Source organism: Notamacropus eugenii, chromosome 5, assembly GCF_028372415.1.
Source record: "Notamacropus eugenii isolate mMacEug1 chromosome 5, mMacEug1.pri_v2, whole genome shotgun sequence".
Taxonomy (NCBI): Eukaryota; Metazoa; Chordata; class Mammalia; order Diprotodontia; family Macropodidae; genus Notamacropus; species Notamacropus eugenii.
Genome location: NC_092876.1, coordinates 202149488 through 202171669, shown reverse-complemented (window position 1 = coordinate 202171669; position 22182 = coordinate 202149488). Strand labels below are relative to the sequence as shown.

The 22182-nt window shown below is 38.2% G+C and overlaps 1 protein-coding gene across 1 annotated transcript in view; it reads right to left on the bottom strand.

Annotated features, from left to right (window-relative positions):
• KL (klotho) overlaps positions 1–19080 on the bottom strand; it is a 64230-nt gene extending 45150 nt beyond the window's left edge. Inside the window, exon 1 of the mRNA XM_072616413.1 lies at positions 17937–19080. Within this exon, the coding sequence (XP_072472514.1) occupies positions 17937–18782 (846 nt within the window). The 5' untranslated portion in view covers positions 18783–19080. The remainder of the gene's footprint in view (positions 1–17936) is intronic.
• Positions 19081–22182: the final 3102 nt, after the last annotated feature.

Below are 22182 nucleotides of genomic sequence, written 5' to 3'. Positions count from 1 at the left end.
TCCCACTTCTCTGTGTTTCTTGATGTTCTCTTCTGTAGATTTTTTTTAAAAATGATTCAATCACTCTCTTTTCTTAAATGGTAACCCTATTGGTAGTTTTCCTCTCCCCAGTGAAAACTAAAACCCCTGCAAGCAGTAGGCACAATCAAGAAAAGCTAATTCCCTAGACTAACAGTTCTATCAATAGTGCATTAGTGTGGGTTGATTGTATCTGGAAATGCAAGTCTCACAATGCATCTTGATTTCATCACCTCTCTTGTCAGGAAATGGGTAGCATGCTTAATCATTGATCCTCTGGTACTGTGGCTGACTATTACATTGATTAGAATTCTTAAGTCTCTCAAAGTTATTTTTCATTACAATTCTGTAAATGTTTACGTTTTCATCTCAGGTTCTACTTACATCACTCTGCAATAATTCATAAAAATCTTCCCAAGTTTCTCTGAGAGGATTTCTTTCTTAACTTCTTACAGCATTAATAATATTCTATTAAATTCATGTGAATAAGTTGTTCAACTATTCCCAATTAAAGAACAACCCCTTAGTTTCCAGTCCTTTGCCAATAAAAAGAGATGCCATAAATATTTTACACATGCGAATGAAGTGTTTATTACTTCTTATGTGCAAAGCACTGTGCTAAGCATCAGGGATACAGATAGAAACATACGACCTTCCCTGTGCCCAAAGAGCTCAGATTCTAATGGAAGAGACAATACACATGAAAAGTGTTAGCTGCAAGTCAAATGTAAAAAGTCCCACCATCCTCAGAGTGCAGTGGGAAAGCAGATGTTAATGCCTCTCATTTAATTAATTTAATATTATCCAGTAATAAAATATTATCAGTTTCTAACATAAAACTACTTGAAAGTATCATGACATTTAGTGGTAAGATCTTTATTTTCTAAGTTTTCAACAGCAGCTGCATCTTCACAGGGATGGGTTCCTAAAATAATAGCTGAGGCTAGTAGGTTATTCTTAAGGCTCTCGGGTTCAAGGGCCTGGGCTGCCTCCATCATGGTCTGAGGAGAGAAAGCAATTGTGGTGATGATCATAGTTTGGCTTCTGGCACATGTTGCCTTCTTGCCTTTCCTTCAGGATAATTTCCTGCTACAAGCAAAGCTGGCTTGCCTCTCCTGTGTGTGGCAATTGATTGGCAGTTGGTAGAGATGGCTGGCCCCTTCTCAGATCATTTTTCTCTTTCTTTGATTTCTTTGGGGTATAGGTTTAATAATTGTATTACTGGGTCAAAATTTAATGAATTTTTAAATATAGTTCCAAATTGCTTTCCAAAATAGTTAGCTAGACTAATTAACAGCTCCACCAATAATAGTGTATTTTTGTGCCAATTTTCCTACCACCCTTCTACTAAATGTCATCTTTTCCTACATAATCACCCTTGGAAATCTCATTTACTCATGCAGGCTATTTTCAATCCATCTAACTATACTATCTTACAGCCCACATCTCTCCATCTTGTTCATAAGAATTGCACAAGTATCTTTGTCAAATGCTTTACTAAATCTAGATAAACTATGTCTATAACATTCACCTGATGTATCAATATATTAGATCTTCCAGTTTAGAAGTCATTCTGACTTTAGTTTCCTTTCCTAGATGTTCCATTTAAAAATGAGTCCCAAAATCTTTCTCAGAATCCAAGTCACACCCTTTGGCCGATAGTTTGAGAACTCCATTCTCATCCCCTTTTTGAAAATTGGGATTTCGTCCTCTAATCCTGTAGTACCTCTCTTGCCCACAATGTTTCAAAGATAACAGAGTAGCCCCAGCTGCTGGGATAATAATTCACTGCTGGGAAACTGCTGGGAAAACTGGAAAACAGTGTGGTAGAAACTGGGCATAGACCAATGCCTGACACTGTATCCCAGAATAAAGTTCAAATGGGTACATGATATAGGTGTAAAGGTTGTGATACCATAAACAAATCAGGAGTGCAAGAAATAGTTTATTTGTCAGACTTATAGAGAATGGAGGAATTTATGGCCAAACAAGAGAGAGCAAGCATTATGAAATGCAAAATGAATAATTTTGATTACATTAAATTGAAAAGTTTTTGCACAAACAAAGCCAATGCAAACAAGATTAAGAGGGAAGCAGAAAACTGGGAAAGGGTCTTTATAACTAGTGTGTGATAAAGGCTTCATGTCTAAAACATATAGAGAACTGAGTCAAGTTTACAAAAATACAGGTCATTCCCCAATTGATAAATGGTCAAAGGATATGAATAGGCAGTTTTCAGAGGAAGAAATTAAAGTTATCTATAGTCACATGAAAAAATACTCTAAATCACTATGGATTAGAGAGTTGCAAATCAAAATAACTCTGAGATACCACATCACACCTATCAGATTGGCTAACATGACAAAACAGTAAAATGACACATGTTGGAAAACATGCGGGAGAGTTGGAACACTATTTCATTGTTGGTGGAGCTGTGAGCTGATTCAACCATTCTGAAGAGCAATTTGGAAGTATGCCCAAAAGGCTATAAATATGTGCATACCCTTTGACCCAGCAAAGGTCTTCTAAGACCTTTGTATCCCAAAGAGATCATAAAAATGGGAAAAGGACCCACATGTACAAAATTATTTATAACAGCTCTTTCTGTAGTGGCCAAGAACTGGAAATCGAGGGAATGCGTATCAGTTGGGGAATGGCTGAACAAGTTGTGGTGTATGAATGTAACGGAATACTACTGTGCTATAAGAAATAATGAACAGAAGGACTTCAGAAAAATCTGGAAAGACCTATGTGAACTGATGCTGAGTGAAATGAGCAGAACCAGGGGAACATTATGCACAGTAACAGCCACAGTGTGTGAGGACTGTTTCCGATAGACTCAGCCCTTCACAGCAATGCAAGGATGAAAACATTCCAAAGGATTCTTGATGCAAAATGTCATCCACAACCAGAGAAAGAATTATAGAATCAGAACTGTTTAGGTTTTTCTCATGGTTTCTCCCATTCATTTTAATTCTTCTATGCAACATGACTGATGTAAAAATATGTTTAATATATATATAGAACCCATATAAGATTGCATGTCATCTTGGGGAAGGAGGGGGAGAAAATTTGAAACACATGGAAGTGATTGTTGAAAACTGAAAACAAACTAATTTTAAAAACCTAAAAACAAAAGAAGCACTTGCTGTATTCAAAGCAGTATGGAAGGTAGCTGGGGATACAAATGATGGAAAGGCCAGTAGGGAACCAGTCTTTTGAGCATGTTCAATGTAGTGTACCCTTCTTGCTGCCAACCCACATGACTGCTTTAGGATCCTGCTTCTAGGAATGCACAATGATACATGATGGAGGGATCCCATTCCTGATTCAGAGTATGTGCAGGTATTCTGTGACTATTTCCTATCCATTTACTGTGTGATAAAGCCTTTCAATTGACAGTTGAAAGGGAACTGAGTGTGCATAAAAAAGGTTCCAATGGAGGAACCCAATTGCTCCCTTTCCTGGTGGTGATCAAGGAAAGGACAGTTGTAAACCTCTAGGCAGGGGAAGAGATAGCACCAGAAGTCTATTCTCCCAAACCGCCACGTGGCCATGAACACAGGGCGCCTCTGTTTCTTTTGCCTCTTTGCCTTTGTTCTCTTCTGCTCTTAGGTGAATGATTATTAAGCCGAAATGGATTAGGCTGTGACCTTCTCATCTTTGAAAGATCTCAGGTGTCAACAGAGGTCCAGCATGGGAGTCCATGACAGAGACTGCTAGAGTTGCTGCGGCTAAGAACAAATGCATCCCTAAGGAGCAACCTGCATTACTCTGATCATAAATGAATCTATCCACTTGCTGAGACAGGGAGTGATTTGTTCAGGGTCTATCCAAATCAGGAAGTGAACTTGGGATAAATGGCAAAATGTCAACCAATTGTTCCTAGGAACCAATGTAATAAAGGGTAAATGTGGGCCTTGGTTTGGGGGCAGGGTGGGAGAAGTATAAGTATATTGTACTTTTGTTCGTTATATCTTCTCAGTAAATATTCCTTTGTAAAAACTAATTGGGGGCGGAGCCAAGATGGCGGAGTGAAAGCAACGACTCACCTAAGCTCCTGGAAAAACTCCTCTGGATATCTCTGGGGGGAGAGTCTGACCAGACTTTGGAGGTGTAGAATCCAGTGGGAGACGGACTTTGACGGATTCGGAGCCCAGGCTGGACTGGAGGGTCCACGGGAGGGATCTGTTCCGCGGGGGTAAGACCCCGGCGCACAGCGCAGCGCGGTCGGCGCGGCAGGGCGGAGGGGACCCGAGGGGCCCGAGAGTGGCGTGCGAGACCAGCGGAGCAGGAGATAAGCCAAGCCGAGCCAACGATATCAGCGCAACAGCCCTTGAAATCTTCAGCCTAAAGATGGGACTTCAGTGGGTCACTACTTGAACATCCAGGAGCTGGGATGCCGGAGTGATCAGTAAGTGCTCTCCCCTCCCCCCCCCCGATGACCGTGAGGGAACCATAAAATTTTTCCCCAGATTAATCCTGGATCAGTGGGAACAGCAGAAGGGGGCTGGTGGTCTCATAACACCAGAGGCTGGAAAAGTGGCAAAGGGAGATTCTTCCTACGGTGGCGGAGGCTATCTGGAGGGACAGACGACCCAGGGCAGAGAAAATTCGCACTGAGACCCAGGCAAGCCTCAGCCCGGGAGACGAGCCCCAGGAGGGGCGGGAACATGCATTAGCCTCTAGGCGTGCCCCAGCCCTCCAGGGGAAAAGGGAAGACAATAGGGAAGCTGGGATCACCATCCCCTGACCTTGCCTTTGCCTCAGGTCAGCTGAGGAGATATCCTGAGACCAGACCACCCCTCCCACACACCTATCAAGCTAACCCCAGCGTTGATCTGGGAAACAACAACAACAACAACAAAAAAAGCCTGCTTTTAGCCTAGACAAACATCAACTCAACTTAAAAGATCTGTATCTTCTGACTGAAAGAACCAAAAGCTACAACACTCAGCCAACATCATGAATCGGAAAAAGCAGACGAAAAGTGAAAAAACCATAGAATCTTTCTATGGGGATAAGGACCAAAACACAAACACCAAAGAGGTCAGAGCTGAGACTGTACTTCCATCTGAAACCTCAGATGGGACTATGAATTTCTCGCAAGCACAACTAGATTACCTGGAACGCCTGAAGAAGGATATAAAAGAAAAACTGGCCAATGATTTTAAAACTATAAAAAAAGAATTCACTGATGAGAACATCACTCTGAAAAAGAAAATTGAAGAAATGGAAAAGGAAGTTCAAAAATTAACTGGAGAGAATAATTCCCTAAAAGGAAGAGTTAATCAAACGGAAAAGGAAGCTCAAAACCTAATAGGGAAAATTGATCAGATGGAAAAGGAAACCCAAAACCTAACTGGGAAAATTGGTCGAATGGAAAAAGAAGTACAAAAATTAAATGGAGAAAATAGCTCCTTAAAGGGAAAAATTGGTCAGATGGAAAAGGAGATGTGAAAGCTAACTGAAGAAAACAATACGATCAAGATTAGAATTGGGCAAGTAGAAACTAATGACTCAATGAGGCAACAAGAATCAGTCAAACAAAATCTAAAGAATGAAAAGATAGAAGAAAATGTAAAATATTTAATTGGAAAAACAACTGACCTGGAAAATAGATCCAGGAGAGAAAGTCTAAGAATTATTGGCCTGCCAGAAACCCATGATGAAGAAAAGAGTCTGGACAATATCTTCCAGGAAATCATCAAGGAAAACTGCCCAGAAGTACTAGACTCAGAGGGCAAAATAGTCATCGAAAGAATCCACCGTTCCCCACCTGAAAGGGATCCCAAACTCAAAACCCCAAGAAATATAGTTGCCAAATTCCAGAGCTATCAAGTGAAGGAGAAAATACTACAAGCAGCCAGAAAGAAACAATTTAAATATCAAGGTCACACAGTCAGGATCACACAGGACCTTGCAGCTTCTACATTAAAAGATCGAAAGAATTGGAACCCAATATTCCATAAGGCAAAGGAGTTGGGACTCCAACCAAGGATCAACTACCCAGCAAAGTTCAGCATAACATTTCAGGCAAGGAGAAAGTCATTCAACGAAATAAGGGATTTCCAGAGCTTCCTGACCAAAACACCAGAACTCAATAGACAATTTGATCTTCAAATGCAGGTCTCCAGAGAATCATAAAAAGGTAAACAGAGGGGAAAAAACAAAAACTTGCAACTCAATTAGGGCAATCTGTTTACCTCCCTATAAGGGAAGATGATACCTGTTAATCTTGAGAACTGTGCAGCTATTATGATAAAAGGGATATATGTAGAGGGAACGGGCATAAAGTAAATGATGTCATGTCAAAAATATGATTTAAGTATGAGAAGGGAATGTAATAGGAGGTGTGGAAAGGGGGAAGCAGAAAATGGCAAATTATATCACAGGAAGAAGTACAAAACTATAGTAGAGGGAAGGAGGGGAGGGAGATGAGCATTGTTTGAGAGGTACTCTCATCTGATTTGTTCAAAGGAGGGAACAATAATCTTAAGTAGATAATCCTAACTAGCTCTATAGGTAGTAGGAGGGGAAGGGGGAAGAAAGGGGAGGGTGGCTAAAAGGGAGGAAAGAAGCAATAAGAGTAAAGGGGACTAAAAGGGAGGGGGGCTAAAAGAAGGAGGGGAAGGCTGCAGGAGGAGGGGGAGAAAAGTGAATACTATTGAGGAGGGGAAGGGAGATGGGAGAGTTAAAAGCACAAATGGTGGGAAAGAGGGTGGAGGGAAATACACAGATTGTAATCATAACTGTGAATGTGAATGGGATGAACTCTCCCATAAAACGGAGATGGATAGCAGAATGGATTAAAAGCCATAATCCAACAATATGCTGCTTACAAGAAACACATTTGAAACGGGGGGATACACATAGGATAAAGGTCAAAGGATGGAGCAGAATATATTGTGCCTCAGCTCATGTAAGAAAGGCAGGAGTAGCAATCCTAATCTCAGACAAAGCAAAAGCAGAAATAGATCTAATCAAAAGGGATAAGGATGGAAACTATATCCTACTAAAAGGCACCATAGACAATGAAGCAATATCATTACTAAACATGTATGCTCCAAGTGGTATAGCATCCAGATTCTTAGAGGAGAGGTTGGGGGAGTTGAAGGAAGAAATTGATAGCAAAACTATACTAGTGGGGGACCTCAACCTCCCCCTCTCTGAACTAGATAAATCCAACCTCAAAATAAACAAGAAAGAGGTTAAGGAGGTAAATAAAACTCTGGATAAGGTAGATATGATAGATCTTTGGAGAAAATTAAATGGGAATAGAAAGGAATATACCTTTTTCTCAGAGGTACATGGAACATTTACAAAAATTGACCATGTACTAGGACATAAAAATCTCACAATCCAGTGCAGAAAGGTAGAGATAATCAATGCATCCTTTTCAGATCATAATGCATTAAAAATTACATGTAATAAAAGGCCATGGAAAGAGAAACCAAAAATCAATTGGAAACTAAATAATCTAATTCTAAAGAAGGATTGGGTTAAAGAAGAAATCATAGAAACAATCAACAACTTCATTCAAGAGAATGACAATAGTGAGACAACATACCAAAACTTATGGGACACTGCAAAAGCAGTTATTAGGGGAAGTTTTATATCTCTGAATGCTTACATAAATAAAATAGAGAAAGAGGAGATCAATGACTTAGGCTTGCAGTTGAAAAAGCTAGAAAAAGAACAAATTGAAAATCCCCAAGTAAATACCAAATTAGAAATACTGAAAACCAAAGGAGAGATTAATAAAATTGAAATAAAGAAAACTATTGAATTAATAAATAAAACCAATAGTTGGTTTTATGAAAAAACTAATAAAATTGATAAACCTTTGGTTAATCTGATCAAAAAAAAGAAAGAAGAAAACCAAATTACTAACATTAAAAATGAAAGGGGTGAACTCACCTCCAATGAAGAGGAAATTAAAACAATAATTAGAAACTACTTTGCCCAACTTTATGCCTACAAATTCGACAATCTAAACGAGATGGATGAATATTTTAAAAAATACAAATTGCCCAGATTAACAGAAGAGGAAGTTGAATACTTAAACAACCCCATCTCAGAAAAAGAAATTGAACAAGCCATCAATGAACTCCCTAGGAAAAAATCTCCAGGGCCAGATGGATTCACAAGTGAATTCTATCAAACATTTAAAGAACAGTTAATTCCAATACTACATACACTATTCTTGAAAATTGGGGAAGAAGGAGTCCTCCCAAATTCTTTCTATGATACAAATATGGTTTTGATACCCAAACCAGGAAGAGACAAAACAGAGAAAGAAAATTATAGACCAATTTCCCTAATGAATATAGATGCAAAAATTTTAAATAAGATTTTAGCAAAACGAATACAGCATCTTATCACGAGATTAATACATTATGATCAGGTAGGATTCATACCAGGACTACAGGGCTGGTTCAATATTAGGAAAACTATTAGCATTATCGATCACATCAACAACAAAGCTAACAAAAACCACATGATTATCTCAATAGATGCAGAAAAAGCTTTTGACAAAATACAACATCCATTCCTACTAAAAACATTGGAGAACGTAGGAATAAAGGGAACTTTCCATAAAATAATAAGCAGTATCTATCTAAAACCTTCAGCAAGCATTATATGCAATGGGGATAAGCTAGATGCATTCCCAATAAGATCAGGGGTGAAACAAGGTTGTCCATTATCACCACTATTATTTAATATGGTATTAGAAATGTTAGCTGTAGCAATTAGACAAGATAAAGATATCCAAGGAATTAAAATAGCCAAAGAAGAAACTAAGTTATCACTCTTTGCAGATGATATGATGATTTACCTAGAGAATCCCAGAGATTCAAGTAAAAAATTACTAGAATTAATAAACAACTTTGGCAAAGTTGCAGGGTACAAAATAAACCCACACAAATCTTCTGCATTCCTATATATTAGCAACAAAGTTCAACAGCAAGAGATAGAAAGAGAAATCCCATTTAAAGTTAGGGTAGACAGTATAAAATACTTAGGAGTCTACCTGCCAAAACAAACCCAGGGACTATATGAACACAATTACAAGACACTTTTTGCACAAATAAAGTCAGATTTAAGTAAGTGGAAAAACATTAGTTGCTCATGGGTAGGCCGTGCTAATATAATAAAAATGACAATTCTACCCAAATTAATATACTTATTTAGTGCCATACCAATTAAACTGTCAGACAATTACTTTCTAGAGCTGGATAAAATAATATCAAAATTCATTTGGAAAAACAAAAGGTCCAGAATATCAAAGGGACTAATGAAAAGAAATGCTTGGGAAGGTGGCCTAGCGCTACCAGACCTCAAACTGTACTATAAAGCAGCAATTATCAAAACCACTTGGTATTGGCTAAGAAACAGAGAGGTAGACAAGTGGAATAGACTTGGCACTCAAGATGCAGTAGGCAAGGAATATAGCAACCTTCTGTTTGATAAACCCAAGGACCCCAGCTTCTGGGATAAGAACTCATTGTTTGACAAAAATTGCTGGGAAAACTGGATAACAGTGTGGCGGAAATTAGGCATAGACCCATACCTGACACCGTACACAAGAATAAAGTCCAAATGGGTACATGATTTAGGTATAAAGATTGATACCATGAATAAACTGGAGAAGCAAGGAATAGTGTATTTATCAGATCTATGGAGAAGGGAAGAATTCTTTACTAAAGGAGAGATAGAATGCATTATGAAATGCAAAATGGATAACTTTGAGTACATTAAACTGAGAAGTTTTTGCACAACCAAACCCAATGCAACCAAAATCCGGAGGGATGTAGTAAATTGGGAAAAAAATTTTTACAGCTAAGCTCGGGGATAAAGGCCTCATTTCTAGAATATATAGAGAACTGACCCAAATGTATAATCATACAAGTCATTCCCCAATTGATAAATGGTCAAAGGATATGAACAGGCAATTTTCAGAGGAAGAAATTAAAGCTATCTATAATCATATGAAAAAATGCTCTAAATCACTATTGGTTAGAGAGATGCAAATCAAAACAACTCTGAGGTACCACATCACACCTATAAGATTGGCAAACATGACAGAACAAGAAAATGATAAATGCTGGAGAGGATGTGGGAGAGTTGGAACACTAATTCATTGTTGGTGGAGCTGTGAGCGCATCCAACCATTCTGGAGAGCAATTTGGAACTATGCCCAAAGGGCTACAAAAATGTGCATACCCTTTGACCCAGCAATATCGCTACTAGGACTATATCCCCAAGAGATCATAAAAATGGGAAAGGGTCCCACATGTACAAAAATATTTATAGCAGCACTCTATGTAGTTGCCAAAAACTGGAAGTCAAGGGGATGTCCATCAATTGGGGAATGGCTGAATAAATTATGGTATATGAATGTAATGGAGTACTATTGTGCCATAAGAAATGATGAACAAGAAGACTTCAGAGAGGCCTGGAAGGACTTATATGACCTGATGCTGAGTGAAAGGAGCAGAACCAGGAGAACTTTATGCACAGCAACAACCACAGTGTGTGAGAGTTTTTTCTGGTAGACTTAGATTTTTGTAATAACACAAGAACTTCTGAAAAAAAAAAAAAATCCCAATGGTGGACCTCAAGGCAAAATGCCTTCCACACTCAGAGAGAGAAATATGGAAGTCACTCACATAATGTAGCAGATCATGTTTGTGTATGTGTATCTGTTTGTGTATCATGTTCTGATTTGTTATACGGATTCTTTCATTTATCTTAGTCTGACTACATAGCATGACTATAGTGAAAATATACTCAATAGGAAAGTATATGTAGAATCTATACAGAATTGTATGCAGTCGTGGGGAGGGAGGGGGGGAGTGCGGGGTGGGTGGGGAGGGATAAAATCGCAATTGTATGGCAGTGATTGTTAAACATTAAAAAAATAAAAAAAAAACAAAAAAAAACTAATTGATGCTAATTTCTTATCAGTGATATCAAGTTAAAATCCATTGATTAAATAATTCTGGAGATATACTGGCAAATGATACTTATAATGGAATTATATTACATTACATTACATTAAAGCTTGAGCTGATAGCATTAGAAGAACCTCATAGCTCCTAAGGGTTAGCCCCCAACTCTGAGGAAAAGATATAACTCAGTTCTGTGGACCTGATGCACCAGTGCTGGGAGAACTGGGATAATGCTCCCCCAGAGCAGGTCTCCCTGACCTCAAGGAATTTATAGTCCCCTGGAAAAGTTATAGATTTAGGGCTAAAAGGGAGCGATCATTTGAAATTGCTAATTCTGTTGCCTTGAAAAACCAGACTGCAAAGTCCACACCTGATAGCAAACTTCATCTCTGTGATTTGTGGAACTTCTAGCTTATCTGTGAAAATGTGAAAAATAAGACATCAAATTTACAGGGGAAAGGAGGAGCATGGAAAAATTAATGGGAACCAATTTGTAGTCATATGAGTTCTTTAGTTGCACACTAGAAATGGATTTGATTAGTATATTTTGGATAGAAAATGCAAAGGCTATACATACTGTACTGCTAGCAAGTCATTTTGTGCCATAATAGAATGAAACTATAATTTGAGTTTGAGGAATCTCAGAGTGTCTCAATATCAATACACATTTGAGTAATTCATTTTTGTTTCCTCCTTTTGTTCTTCCCAAAGACATATTCTTGCCCATTCCTAAGTTTCCTTTATGACTTAAAAATAAACTGACTGGAAGACAAAAATTATCATTTCCTTTAAGTGGAATAAAATCACTGCTACAGTATTCAGATGATATATTTCATTTTGAAAAACTACTCAAGACTTTTTTTTTAAAAAAAAGATAAAGTAGAAACGTCAAGATGGTACTCTGGAAGCAAAATAAACCAATTAAATGAATATCAGTCTGGGAGGCTCCCCTTGGTTTACCATGGAATATTTTAGAGGACACTGTTGGTGTTTCATGAAAAGTTGTTAAGAAAAAAAAAAACATCCAAGCTAATCCCATTACACCTAGGTTGTTCCTGGTAGTTTCCTGAGGTGAACCCAGTGACTGTAGCAGTCAGAAGTAGGATCAGGTCAAATAAAAGTAAGAAATGAAATAATAGTAAAATAAAAGACCTTCTTAAGTATTGCTTTTTGCAAATGCACATAATTTTAGTGCCAGGAAATCCCACTCATCACGGTATGTAGATATTTACTTTGTTGTAAGGCATCATGAATGCTACTGTGAAGGCTTCTAGCGGAAGGAAAGACAGTTTTCCAATATTGCCCAGTCATGCCAACTCTAGTTAGTGGCAGTCAGAGTTATTCATTGGATGCCATGAGTCTTCATAATCAAGCTTTCCGAAGACTTATCAATCATAATGAATTAACTAAGAATCTCCATAATCAAAATTCAGGTTTCCTGGTTAGCCCTACCAATCCAACAATGATCATATCAAAGGACGAGTAGATTTACAGAGATGGTGATATAATTTAGATTTGATTAAACCAGGCAAATTTGAAATTAAAATGATAGAACCAAATTCTGCAGGATTCTGTGTTGGGCTTGGTACTATCTATATAAAAAACTTAGAGACTGGACATAATTAAAAATGGGGGAGGAGGAAGAGGTCACATTCACATAGCCCAAAAATCTTCAGGTAGTGAGGATTGTGGCACTTTGCCAGACTGTATTAAAACAAGCTTTTTTTGCTTTGGTTTGGTTTTAGAATGGGGAACTCTTGGGTGCAGAAACTGTTACAACCAATCTACAACTCTGCAATGTTTATTTTTATAAAGTTGTCTGGGCATGCCCTAAAAATGACTACAGTGATTTTTAAGTTTGCCAAATGTCAGAGGGAGGACTTAAATCCAGGTATTCCTGAGTCCAAGATACCTGCTGAAAAAATCCATCACTCTACCTATTATGCCATACTACCCCTCAAAATAGAAGATAACACACAAATCAGAGGAATGCCTTAATATGAAATCCAGTGGGATGGTGGCAAATGGAAATTAAAATCCCAAATCCAAAATGCAAACTGGCTAAAACTAATGCAGAGAAAAATAAAACAAAACCCATAATCTAAAAGCAATCAATAATGTAGAGTGGTTAAAGCAAGAAGCAAATTGGAATCTGTAATTAATATGATTACTGTAGTGAAGATTGAATGTCTCCATTGGCAAAATAAACAGATTACAACTCTGATCTGTTCTCTCTAGCCATCTTAACAATCGATGCAAATTATTTCTCAATCACATACAGAGTTAAAATTATTCTATTAGCTGTGCCTCTAATACAATGGCTGTGTAGAGATATGATCTAAGTTCTAGACAAGGGATTCCTAACCTGAGATCCACAGATTCCTTAGGGGTCCTTGGAAAGACTGCGGTGGATCTATGAACTTGGATGGAAAACGAAGATAACACCTTTCTTTCACTAACCTTTATTTGAAATTTAGCATTTTCTTCCATTATAAATGTAGGTAACATACCACAGTAATATTAGCAGTACCTGTGACTTTTTCACCAATAGAAATCAGTTATTTTCATTCATATATATGTATACATATACACATATATATGTACACACATACATACGCATATATGTGCATAGTGTGTCTATATATGTATATATGCAACTATATTGAATTGTTATTTATTATCTTCACTACTTTTAAAATGCTTTAGGTAATAGACCCTTTGACTTGTCGATATTTAATTTTTTAATTTAATTTTTATTTAATAACATTTTGCTTTTTCCAATTACTTGCACGGTTTTCAACATTCATTTTTTGAAAGGTTTTGAATTCCAAACTTTTCTCCTTCCTTCCTTCTCCTCCCTCTCCTCAAGACAACTATATTTTAAATACGTCTTTATTATTTGCTGAATTAATAAAGCACATGTTTCTATATCATATATTTGACTTTAATATTTTGATGACAGTATTTCAATGTAATTGGTTATGTATTTACTTTATGCATTTAAAACATTATTCTGAGAAGGGATCTATAGAGGCTTCCCCAGACTGCCAAAGGAGTCCATGACACAAACAAGGTTGAGAACATTTACTCCAGAAGTTACAGGCCATGTCTATTTAACAATGCAGTGTGTTCCAAAAGTTTAAGATCAAGACTTTATTTGCACATCATCCAATACAACCCTCCAAATAGGAAATAAATGCTTTTTTGTTCATGGTGATAGTGAGGAATCCTACCTCTACTTACCAATTGTCAGGTTTCAATTGAATTTCACTGGATCAATCAACAATCAAAAAGAATTTCTTAAGCACATATTATGTGCCAAGCACTGGGATACAAATACAATGAATGAAACAATCCTACTTACAAAGGACTGACATACTAGTGGCCAACTTACATGCCATAGTTTGAGAAGGATAAAATGGTATTAAAAATTTAAGAAAGACACAATAATATTTAGAAGTCTAAATCCATTTATTTAAAGATGGATTTAGCTTATGAAATAAATTAGTAAGCAAACAAGGAAAAAATAATTAATAAGTTTAAAATTTTAAAAGACTCATCATCAAAATATTAGTTTGAGCCTACATTGACAGTTTTAAGTAAAACATGTCAGTAATCTGAATAGGGTAGGATCAAAAATAAAATTAGCATACTTCTATATGCCCAGGGTGTAAAAATAAATTCATACAAGATTAAAAGATAGGGACTGACCCTGTGATTTCAAATTTCTTCTATCAATCCAGGGCAGGACCTTTTCTATAACAGAAGTCTCTTAGAGTGTTAACTGTTTGGATCAGTGGCAGGGCTTGGTAACCCAAGTATTTCTTGGGTTCAAGGCCAGCTCACTATCCAATATAATCTATGACCTCCCTAATTTAAGAATAAATAATTCAAAATTGCTAGAAAAAAAATTGTTCTTTCCATGTTGCCTTTAATTGATCAGTACTCTTGGAAATTTGTGCTTTTGAGTGAATTAAAAACAATTCTCTTTTTGATATATACCAGTGAACATACATTCAATCTGCAAACATGAAAGAGAAAGGGTTTTTTTATCTTTTCCCATACTTAAAAGATGTGTGAAAAAATAAGGACACCATCACCTTCAGATCTATTATTCTATGGCTAATTCTCACAGACATAATTTATACCATCACATGTAATTATTGTCTATGACTCAAAAGTAAATTTTTGTTTCCATTCAAATTTTGCCAAAGGAAATCCTCCCAGAAATTACATAATTAGAATATTCCAGATATCTGAGATGTGCCAATTTCTCTTTAAGAAAAGATGCTATATTTCAAACTCTGCTCGAATTGTTAATATTTTATAGCTATTAACATTCTACTTGCAACATCAGCAGAAATAGGGGTTTATCTGTTACTAATTTCCTTTAGCTGCAAAGTCCACTACTTCAACGAGAGCAATGTTGTTATTCTGTCATTTTTTTCTGTGTAAAGTATTCATAAACAAGAGCAAGTAAAGAAGTTAATAATAAGGGGGAAATGAGGAACTCTGGCCGGTACATATAAGAACCCAATACTTTTAGATGACTGTAAATGTAGAATGTGTAATTACGCGTATGATCCAGACAAAATTCCTTGTTTTATATGTGGAATAGGCATTATTTCAATGAAGATGATACTATTTCTGTACATATGAAAAAATAGACACTAAAAATGCAGGCTGAAATACTTATCTATAGCTGTGGTCCTCCAAAGTATGGTGCTTCAAGTGGTCACTAGAATGGTTACTTATGTCCTTAAAATTTATCCCAGTATCTATTTTTGTTTTTGGTCTGAATTTGATAATTTAATTATAATATCGCTCAATGATATCACATTCAAAGCAGTCCTCATTAAGCTATGACACTGAGTTCAGGTTTTTGGTTTTTCTCCAATGGCAAACAAAAACAAAGAAGTAGGTAGTCCTCACATCCTTTCTCTGGCTGGTGTTCCATGGAGAAACCAAAAAATTATGCAAATAATTTCTCTAAAGTGATATGGCAACAGAATGGGTATATCAACACCAAAAAATTCAATAGATACACAAATATATTCAACATTATTTACTATACAGTGCCATCTATGAAGAACAGATTTTAAGGGACTGATTTCACCATTATTTAAAAACTGAATATCACTTTATAATTTATAAACATTATCAGTTCAACTCTGTGATAGCCTAGTGCTATATCTCTGAATTGATTCACTTTTAGTTCTAAACAGCATTTTGGGTAAAAAAGTTTTTATTAGCGTTCTTTATCTAGAATCTAGTCAAAATATGTAGATGTTTAAAGTCATTAAAACAAGAAGTTTTCATCATAAATTTTACATAGAAACTATTTAAATAACTTTCACAAATATGTAAAATGCAAATAAGATATTTTTGTAAAACAAAAAAAAAGAACAGTACTTGTAGAAACTCTAGGCAGCTAATCAATATTATTTCAATGAGCTGAAACCTTTCATGAGAGAGTTACTACCATAAAAGATTAAATGTTACCTAAAAAGCAAAAGAGATCATGATGCTTAGTCCATTACCAACCATTGTTCCACTGTGGTATTTTTAGCATTTTTACATTAAAATTTTATGCAACTTACTGTTAAAACTAATTTTATCAGGTAGTGAGTTAATAAGATTTATTTCACTCGTGGAAGATTTCAAAACTGAAGACGCTGCAGAGAAACAAATGTATAGATCAACAATCATAGTACGATACAAAGACACAATGTACATTTTGACCCTAGTTTTGAAATTTTCTATGAAATTTTGAACTAAAAGATATTTGGAATGGTAACTCAAGTAGTTCTGTCACTCTGCCACAGGTGATACTTTCAAGTACAATTTGACCCAGAGATGTCATTTTGAAAGTATTTTATTTGCTGTATGCACAAGAAAACTTAGCTAAAGTGATTTTTTTTTCTTGGAAGGGTCAGCGTATCCTGCCCTTACTGACAACATTTAATTCACCTCATAACCATCGACTATATAAAAGACTGGTTACTGACTATCTGAATAGCTTCTGAAAAACTTGTGTCTAGTGGACTTCCTCTTTCTTCTCCAATCACTAAATAAGTAAAAAAAACCAAACAAACTACACTTCCAAACAAAAAAAAAAAGACCCACAAACCCCTCCCAAACCTGTAGGACTTGCTCAATACACAAATTCAAGGTGATCCCAAAAGTATTCTTACCAGGAAAGGCATTTTAAACCTCTTACTGAGCCATCGGGTACCAAAGTAGATAATCTCTAGAGTCAAAGGAGGTCAAATAACCAGCTGTTATTAGTAGTAGTACTACTGTCATTGCGTCTGTTTGAGTTTAAATCCTATGATCCCATACATTCATTCTGACTTATCCTGATTCACTACTTCCCTTCCCTGTTCTAATTTAGTACCCGTTATGCGAAGTCTGGGTTGCTAAAGAGGGGGCTAAGAACACTGGAAAGACAAACTCCTATCAATAGAGTCAGACAATTTGGGTTTAAATTTCAGCTTTCATGCTTGCTAAATTGGTGATCTTTCTACTTCACTTTTCTCATTCATAAAGAGACCAAATTGGATTAGACGCCTCTCAGATCTTTCTCTTAATTTTATGAATAATTTTGTCCCTCAGGTGCCTGGCTCAAACACCTCCACAACTTTTTATTCTAGCTTTCCTTTCGGATAGGAACATCTGGGACACTTGCCTTCTTTTACCCTGCTTCTATACCGAAGTCCCTTTCCGACTCGTTTCTCCAGCTGTCACTAACTAGCTGACCTTAGGCCAATCTCCCCGCTTTAAGCCTCAGTGCCCTCACCTGTAAAATCAGGGATTTGGGCCAGATGACGCCTAAAGTCCTTTTGAATTCTAGGTCCCGCGGTCCCTGTACTCCACCTTCCTTGGCTCACCCCTCTTTCCCTCCCTCTCCAGTCCTGCAATGATTCCTTGGACTGACACCACCCCACTCCCCCCGGGACTCACCAGGAGCAGGTTATGGGCCACCTGGTAGCCAAGCCGCCGGTTACCCCGCACACCAGGGGCCAGCCTCCCTGTGGCATAGCCGTGCCAGGCCACCACATAGGGGTTGTCGATGGTGATCCAGTACTTGACCTGGCCGCCAAAGTGGCGAAAGCAGAGCTCGGCATAGTCCCTGAAGAGGTCGGCCACGGTGCGGTTGGCCCAACCTCCGTAGATGTCCTGCAGGCGCTGCGGCAGGTCCCAGTGGTACAGGGTGACCACGGGCTCCACGCTGAGCTGGCGCAGCCGCTCCAGCAGGCGCCGGTAGTAGCGCAGCCCCTCGAGGTTGGGGGGCCCCGCGCCCACGCCGCCACCTCCGGGCAGCACGCGAGCCCACGAGATGGAGAAGCGGTAGTGGGTGACCCCGAGCTCGCGCAGACCCTCGGTGTCGCGGAAGATATGGTTGTAACTGTCTCCGGCCACGTCCCCCGTGGCGGGACGGGACAGAGCCGGCGGCAGAGACGGCTGGGAGGACCAGGAGTGGGACGGGGCTGAGAGTTGGGGCAGGAGGTCCCCTGGGGGCGCAGCGGGGCGGTGGGTGAAGGTGTCCCAGATGGAGGCGCCCTTGCCATGCTGCCTCCAGCCGCCCTCCGTCTGGTAGGCAGCGCTGCCCACTGCCCAGAGGAAGCCGTCGGGGAAGGTGTCGTGGAGGAAGCCCGCGACCTCGGGCGATGGAGCTCTGGCGAAGCGGACCCAAGTCTGCGCGCCATCCCCCGGATCAGCGCGCAGGCAGCCGCACAGCAGGCACAGCAGGGGCAGGGGCAGAAGTAGCCGCGGCGGGGCGGCCCCGGCCCGAGCGTGGGGGCTCATCTTACCTGCGGGGTAGCAGGGGAGCACTCATGTGAGGCCCTAGCTCCCAGGCCGGACCCCTTTATCACTGCTCCCGCCTGCCTCCCTCCCCGCCCCTCCACGCGCTCCGCGCCTTCTCCACAGTCTCGCCCACCTCTGCTTCCCTCAGTGGGCAAGTCTGTCAATAATTACCTGGGAGCCCCCGCCTTCCCCTCTTCTCCTCTCTTCCTCTCCCCTCCCATCCCATATCCCGAGACTTGGTGTTGAGGTTAGTACCATGATCTGGAAGAGGAGAAAATGATACCCAGGGGAGAGCCAGGGGAGAGGACAGGGAGAACCAGGCTCTCTGGAGACCCTGACAAGGAACCTCAGGGAGAGGGGAAAGACGGATCTTTTACTGGCGACAAAAGAGCAGGGAAGAAAAAGCACCTGTTAATCTTCATCTCACTACTCTTCTCCGAGAAGTAACTGATGCATAAGGAGGGTGAAATCATTTATAAACCTAGATCAGGAAAGACGAGGGATGTGTGTGCATCCATCTAGAAAAGTGAGAGGGAAGACCAACTTAACTGGAGGACAGAACTAAATCTTCAGCTGAAACCATCCTCCATCTCCACGAAAGAGGATAAAAGATAGTCCAGAAAGGAAATCTGCCTTCTTGGCTGGATTACTGTATCAACATTATCATCAAACAAGTGACCTCCCCTCAAAAGCACCTGCTTCCTCATCTTCACCCCACCCCCATTGTTGCCTAAAAATATACTTTTCCTTGAAACATAGGTAGAATTTTTTTTTTTTTTATGGACTGGGGAAGTAAAAGGATGGAGTAAGTGATTTTTCAGTGAAGATAAATTTCTCAGCATTCTAACTTTCAAACATTCTCAAGGTATTACCCATTGCCACACATTTTACCAGTCACTAAAGGATGAGGTCCTCTGGTGGTATACCTGATTGTAATAGAAATGTGTCTTCTTACCACTACTCAATGATTCTGAGTTTAATTTTCCACTTTCTGCATGGTCAGTGCTTTTCCCTCTTTCCCTCTTACCCTTGGTCTTTTAGCCATTCCATTATCTATTAGATTTTCCAAGAGATTATGAAAAATGCCTGCTTGAAATTCAAATCATTAATATGAAATTTTTTTATTTATCTAGGATGAAGGTTTGAGTGATCAGTAATGGTAATTTATCCCACTCTCCTTTCTACACTTTTCCTTAAAATTTGTCCTATACACCAGCAACTAAATTATCTTAACAAAATTATGAGTTCAGTGCTGCCTAGAGGCTTCAGCGAACAAAGAATCTGATTATGTGTTATGAAACTCAGGGGGATAGGGATAATGAGAAGGAAAAAAATAACAAAAATGCTGGGGGGTTTTTACCAGATATCAAAAAGAAATGTTGGTCCAAAAAACTGTGGCACCATAGGACTTGTTGATATCCCTGAAATCATGTTCCATACAGTAGTCTATTATTAAGGAAAGGTCATTTCTGGATTGCTTAGCATAATACCACAAATGATATGACTTCTACTTCTTCCATTTGTAAATACAGCAATGTTAAATAAATTTAGGTACAGCAAGCATGCAACATTATCTGTAAGATTAGAAAGTCTGGGCCATGACATAAATATGAAATAATATGACTACCATTCCATGGGCTTAATAAAATATAATTATTAAATGCAGCCTCATTTTTTTCCCCTAAAATGATTTGGCTCTATAAGAGCCAAATATAAATTTCAATTTCAATTAGAAATACTTCAGAGGTCCCATGGGAAAAGAGCTTAGGCTACGTATCAACTTCTCAACTTCCATGTAGTTGTTCTTCAGGGTAGAGTGTATCTAACACTACTTTTTTTTTTCTAAACAACACAAAATCCAAAGATAACTTTAGAACTAATAGAAAAGAAAAAACTAATAAAATGCATCATATCTAAAATTCAGCTGTACAGAAGAAACTTAAGAAATACAGGTCTCCTTAGGGTAATATTAAAACTTTCATCCATAGATGTCCCCAGGAGATGTTTTTAACTTAAGATTGAAGACTTTATGATAATCAACCCTTATTTTTAGAAATACTTATTTATGAAAGTTCCACCTATAATGACTATCACAATTTTGAAGTGTCAATTACTATTGCTATGTATTTTAACATTTTCATTTCGTTAAATATAGAAAGTCTTGTTACCTTTGGTAACCATTAATAATCATGTAATGTGGATATCATTAGAGTGGCCACATAGAATCAGGAGATTTGTATTGGAATACTTGTTTTGACACTTAAGAGCAATGTGATTCTGTTTAACTGCCCTAAACTTTAGGTTATTTATATATAAAATGGAAAAGATAATCCACAGTTTCACAAGTGGTTTTTTTTTAAAGTTCTTTGAAATCTTAACTAAATAAATATAAATTATCTTCCAGGGCAAAACTCTTTTGAGAGGATACTAACGTATATTTTATACATGAAGATGATGTTCCTGACTTCCTTTTCAAAAGGATCCATGATTAAAGTTGTTTTTCCGGCAGTGAGAATGAATTTTCAGTAATCCATCTAACCTCTCAATTATCCAAACTATTTCATCCAATATATAATAATAACTGACATTTATACAGCACTTTAGGGTTTGCAGGGCTCTTTATAAACATGGTTTCATTTGATTCACACAACAACCCTGTGAGTTCAGTGCTACAGGTATTATTATTATGCAGATCAGAAAACAATCTCAGAAAGATTAAATGATTTACTCACACAGCTAATAATTTGAACCCAAATCTTCCTGATTCCAGATGCAGCACTCTGTCCTCTAAACAATGCCATCTCTCATTTACACTGTTAACCCTGCTTCACTCTAGAGTAGACCAGAGGTTAAGCTGGGAAGTGGGAGGTCCATGAACCTGAATGGGGGCATTGGAGGTGGGGAGAATTACATTTTTGTTTTCTTTTTATTTTCCTGGTAATTCTATGTGTTTTATTGTTTGCAGTTAAAAACATTCTTATGAGAAGGGGTGCACAGGCTTCACCAAACAATCAAGGAGGTCCATAATACATAAAAAAAGTCAAGAACTCCCTTTTGTTATTCAGTCATGTGCAACTCTTTGTGACCCCATTTGAAGTTTTCTTGACAAAAATACTACAGTAGTCTGCCATTTCCTTCTCAAACTCATTTTACAGATGAGAAAACTGAGGTAAGAGTTTGAGGTCAGATTTGAATTCAAGAAGATAAGTCTTCTTGACTTTTGGTCCAGCACTCTATCCACTGTGCCACCAAACTACCCCTCAATAACTCCTACTGTAGACCAACTATAAAGTTTTATGTAGTAATGAGATAGCTGAAGCTGGAGATAAAATCATTAGTCAATAGATCTAATCAATCAGCTGATTAATTAAATAGTCATGTATCAGAGGAAGATTTTTAT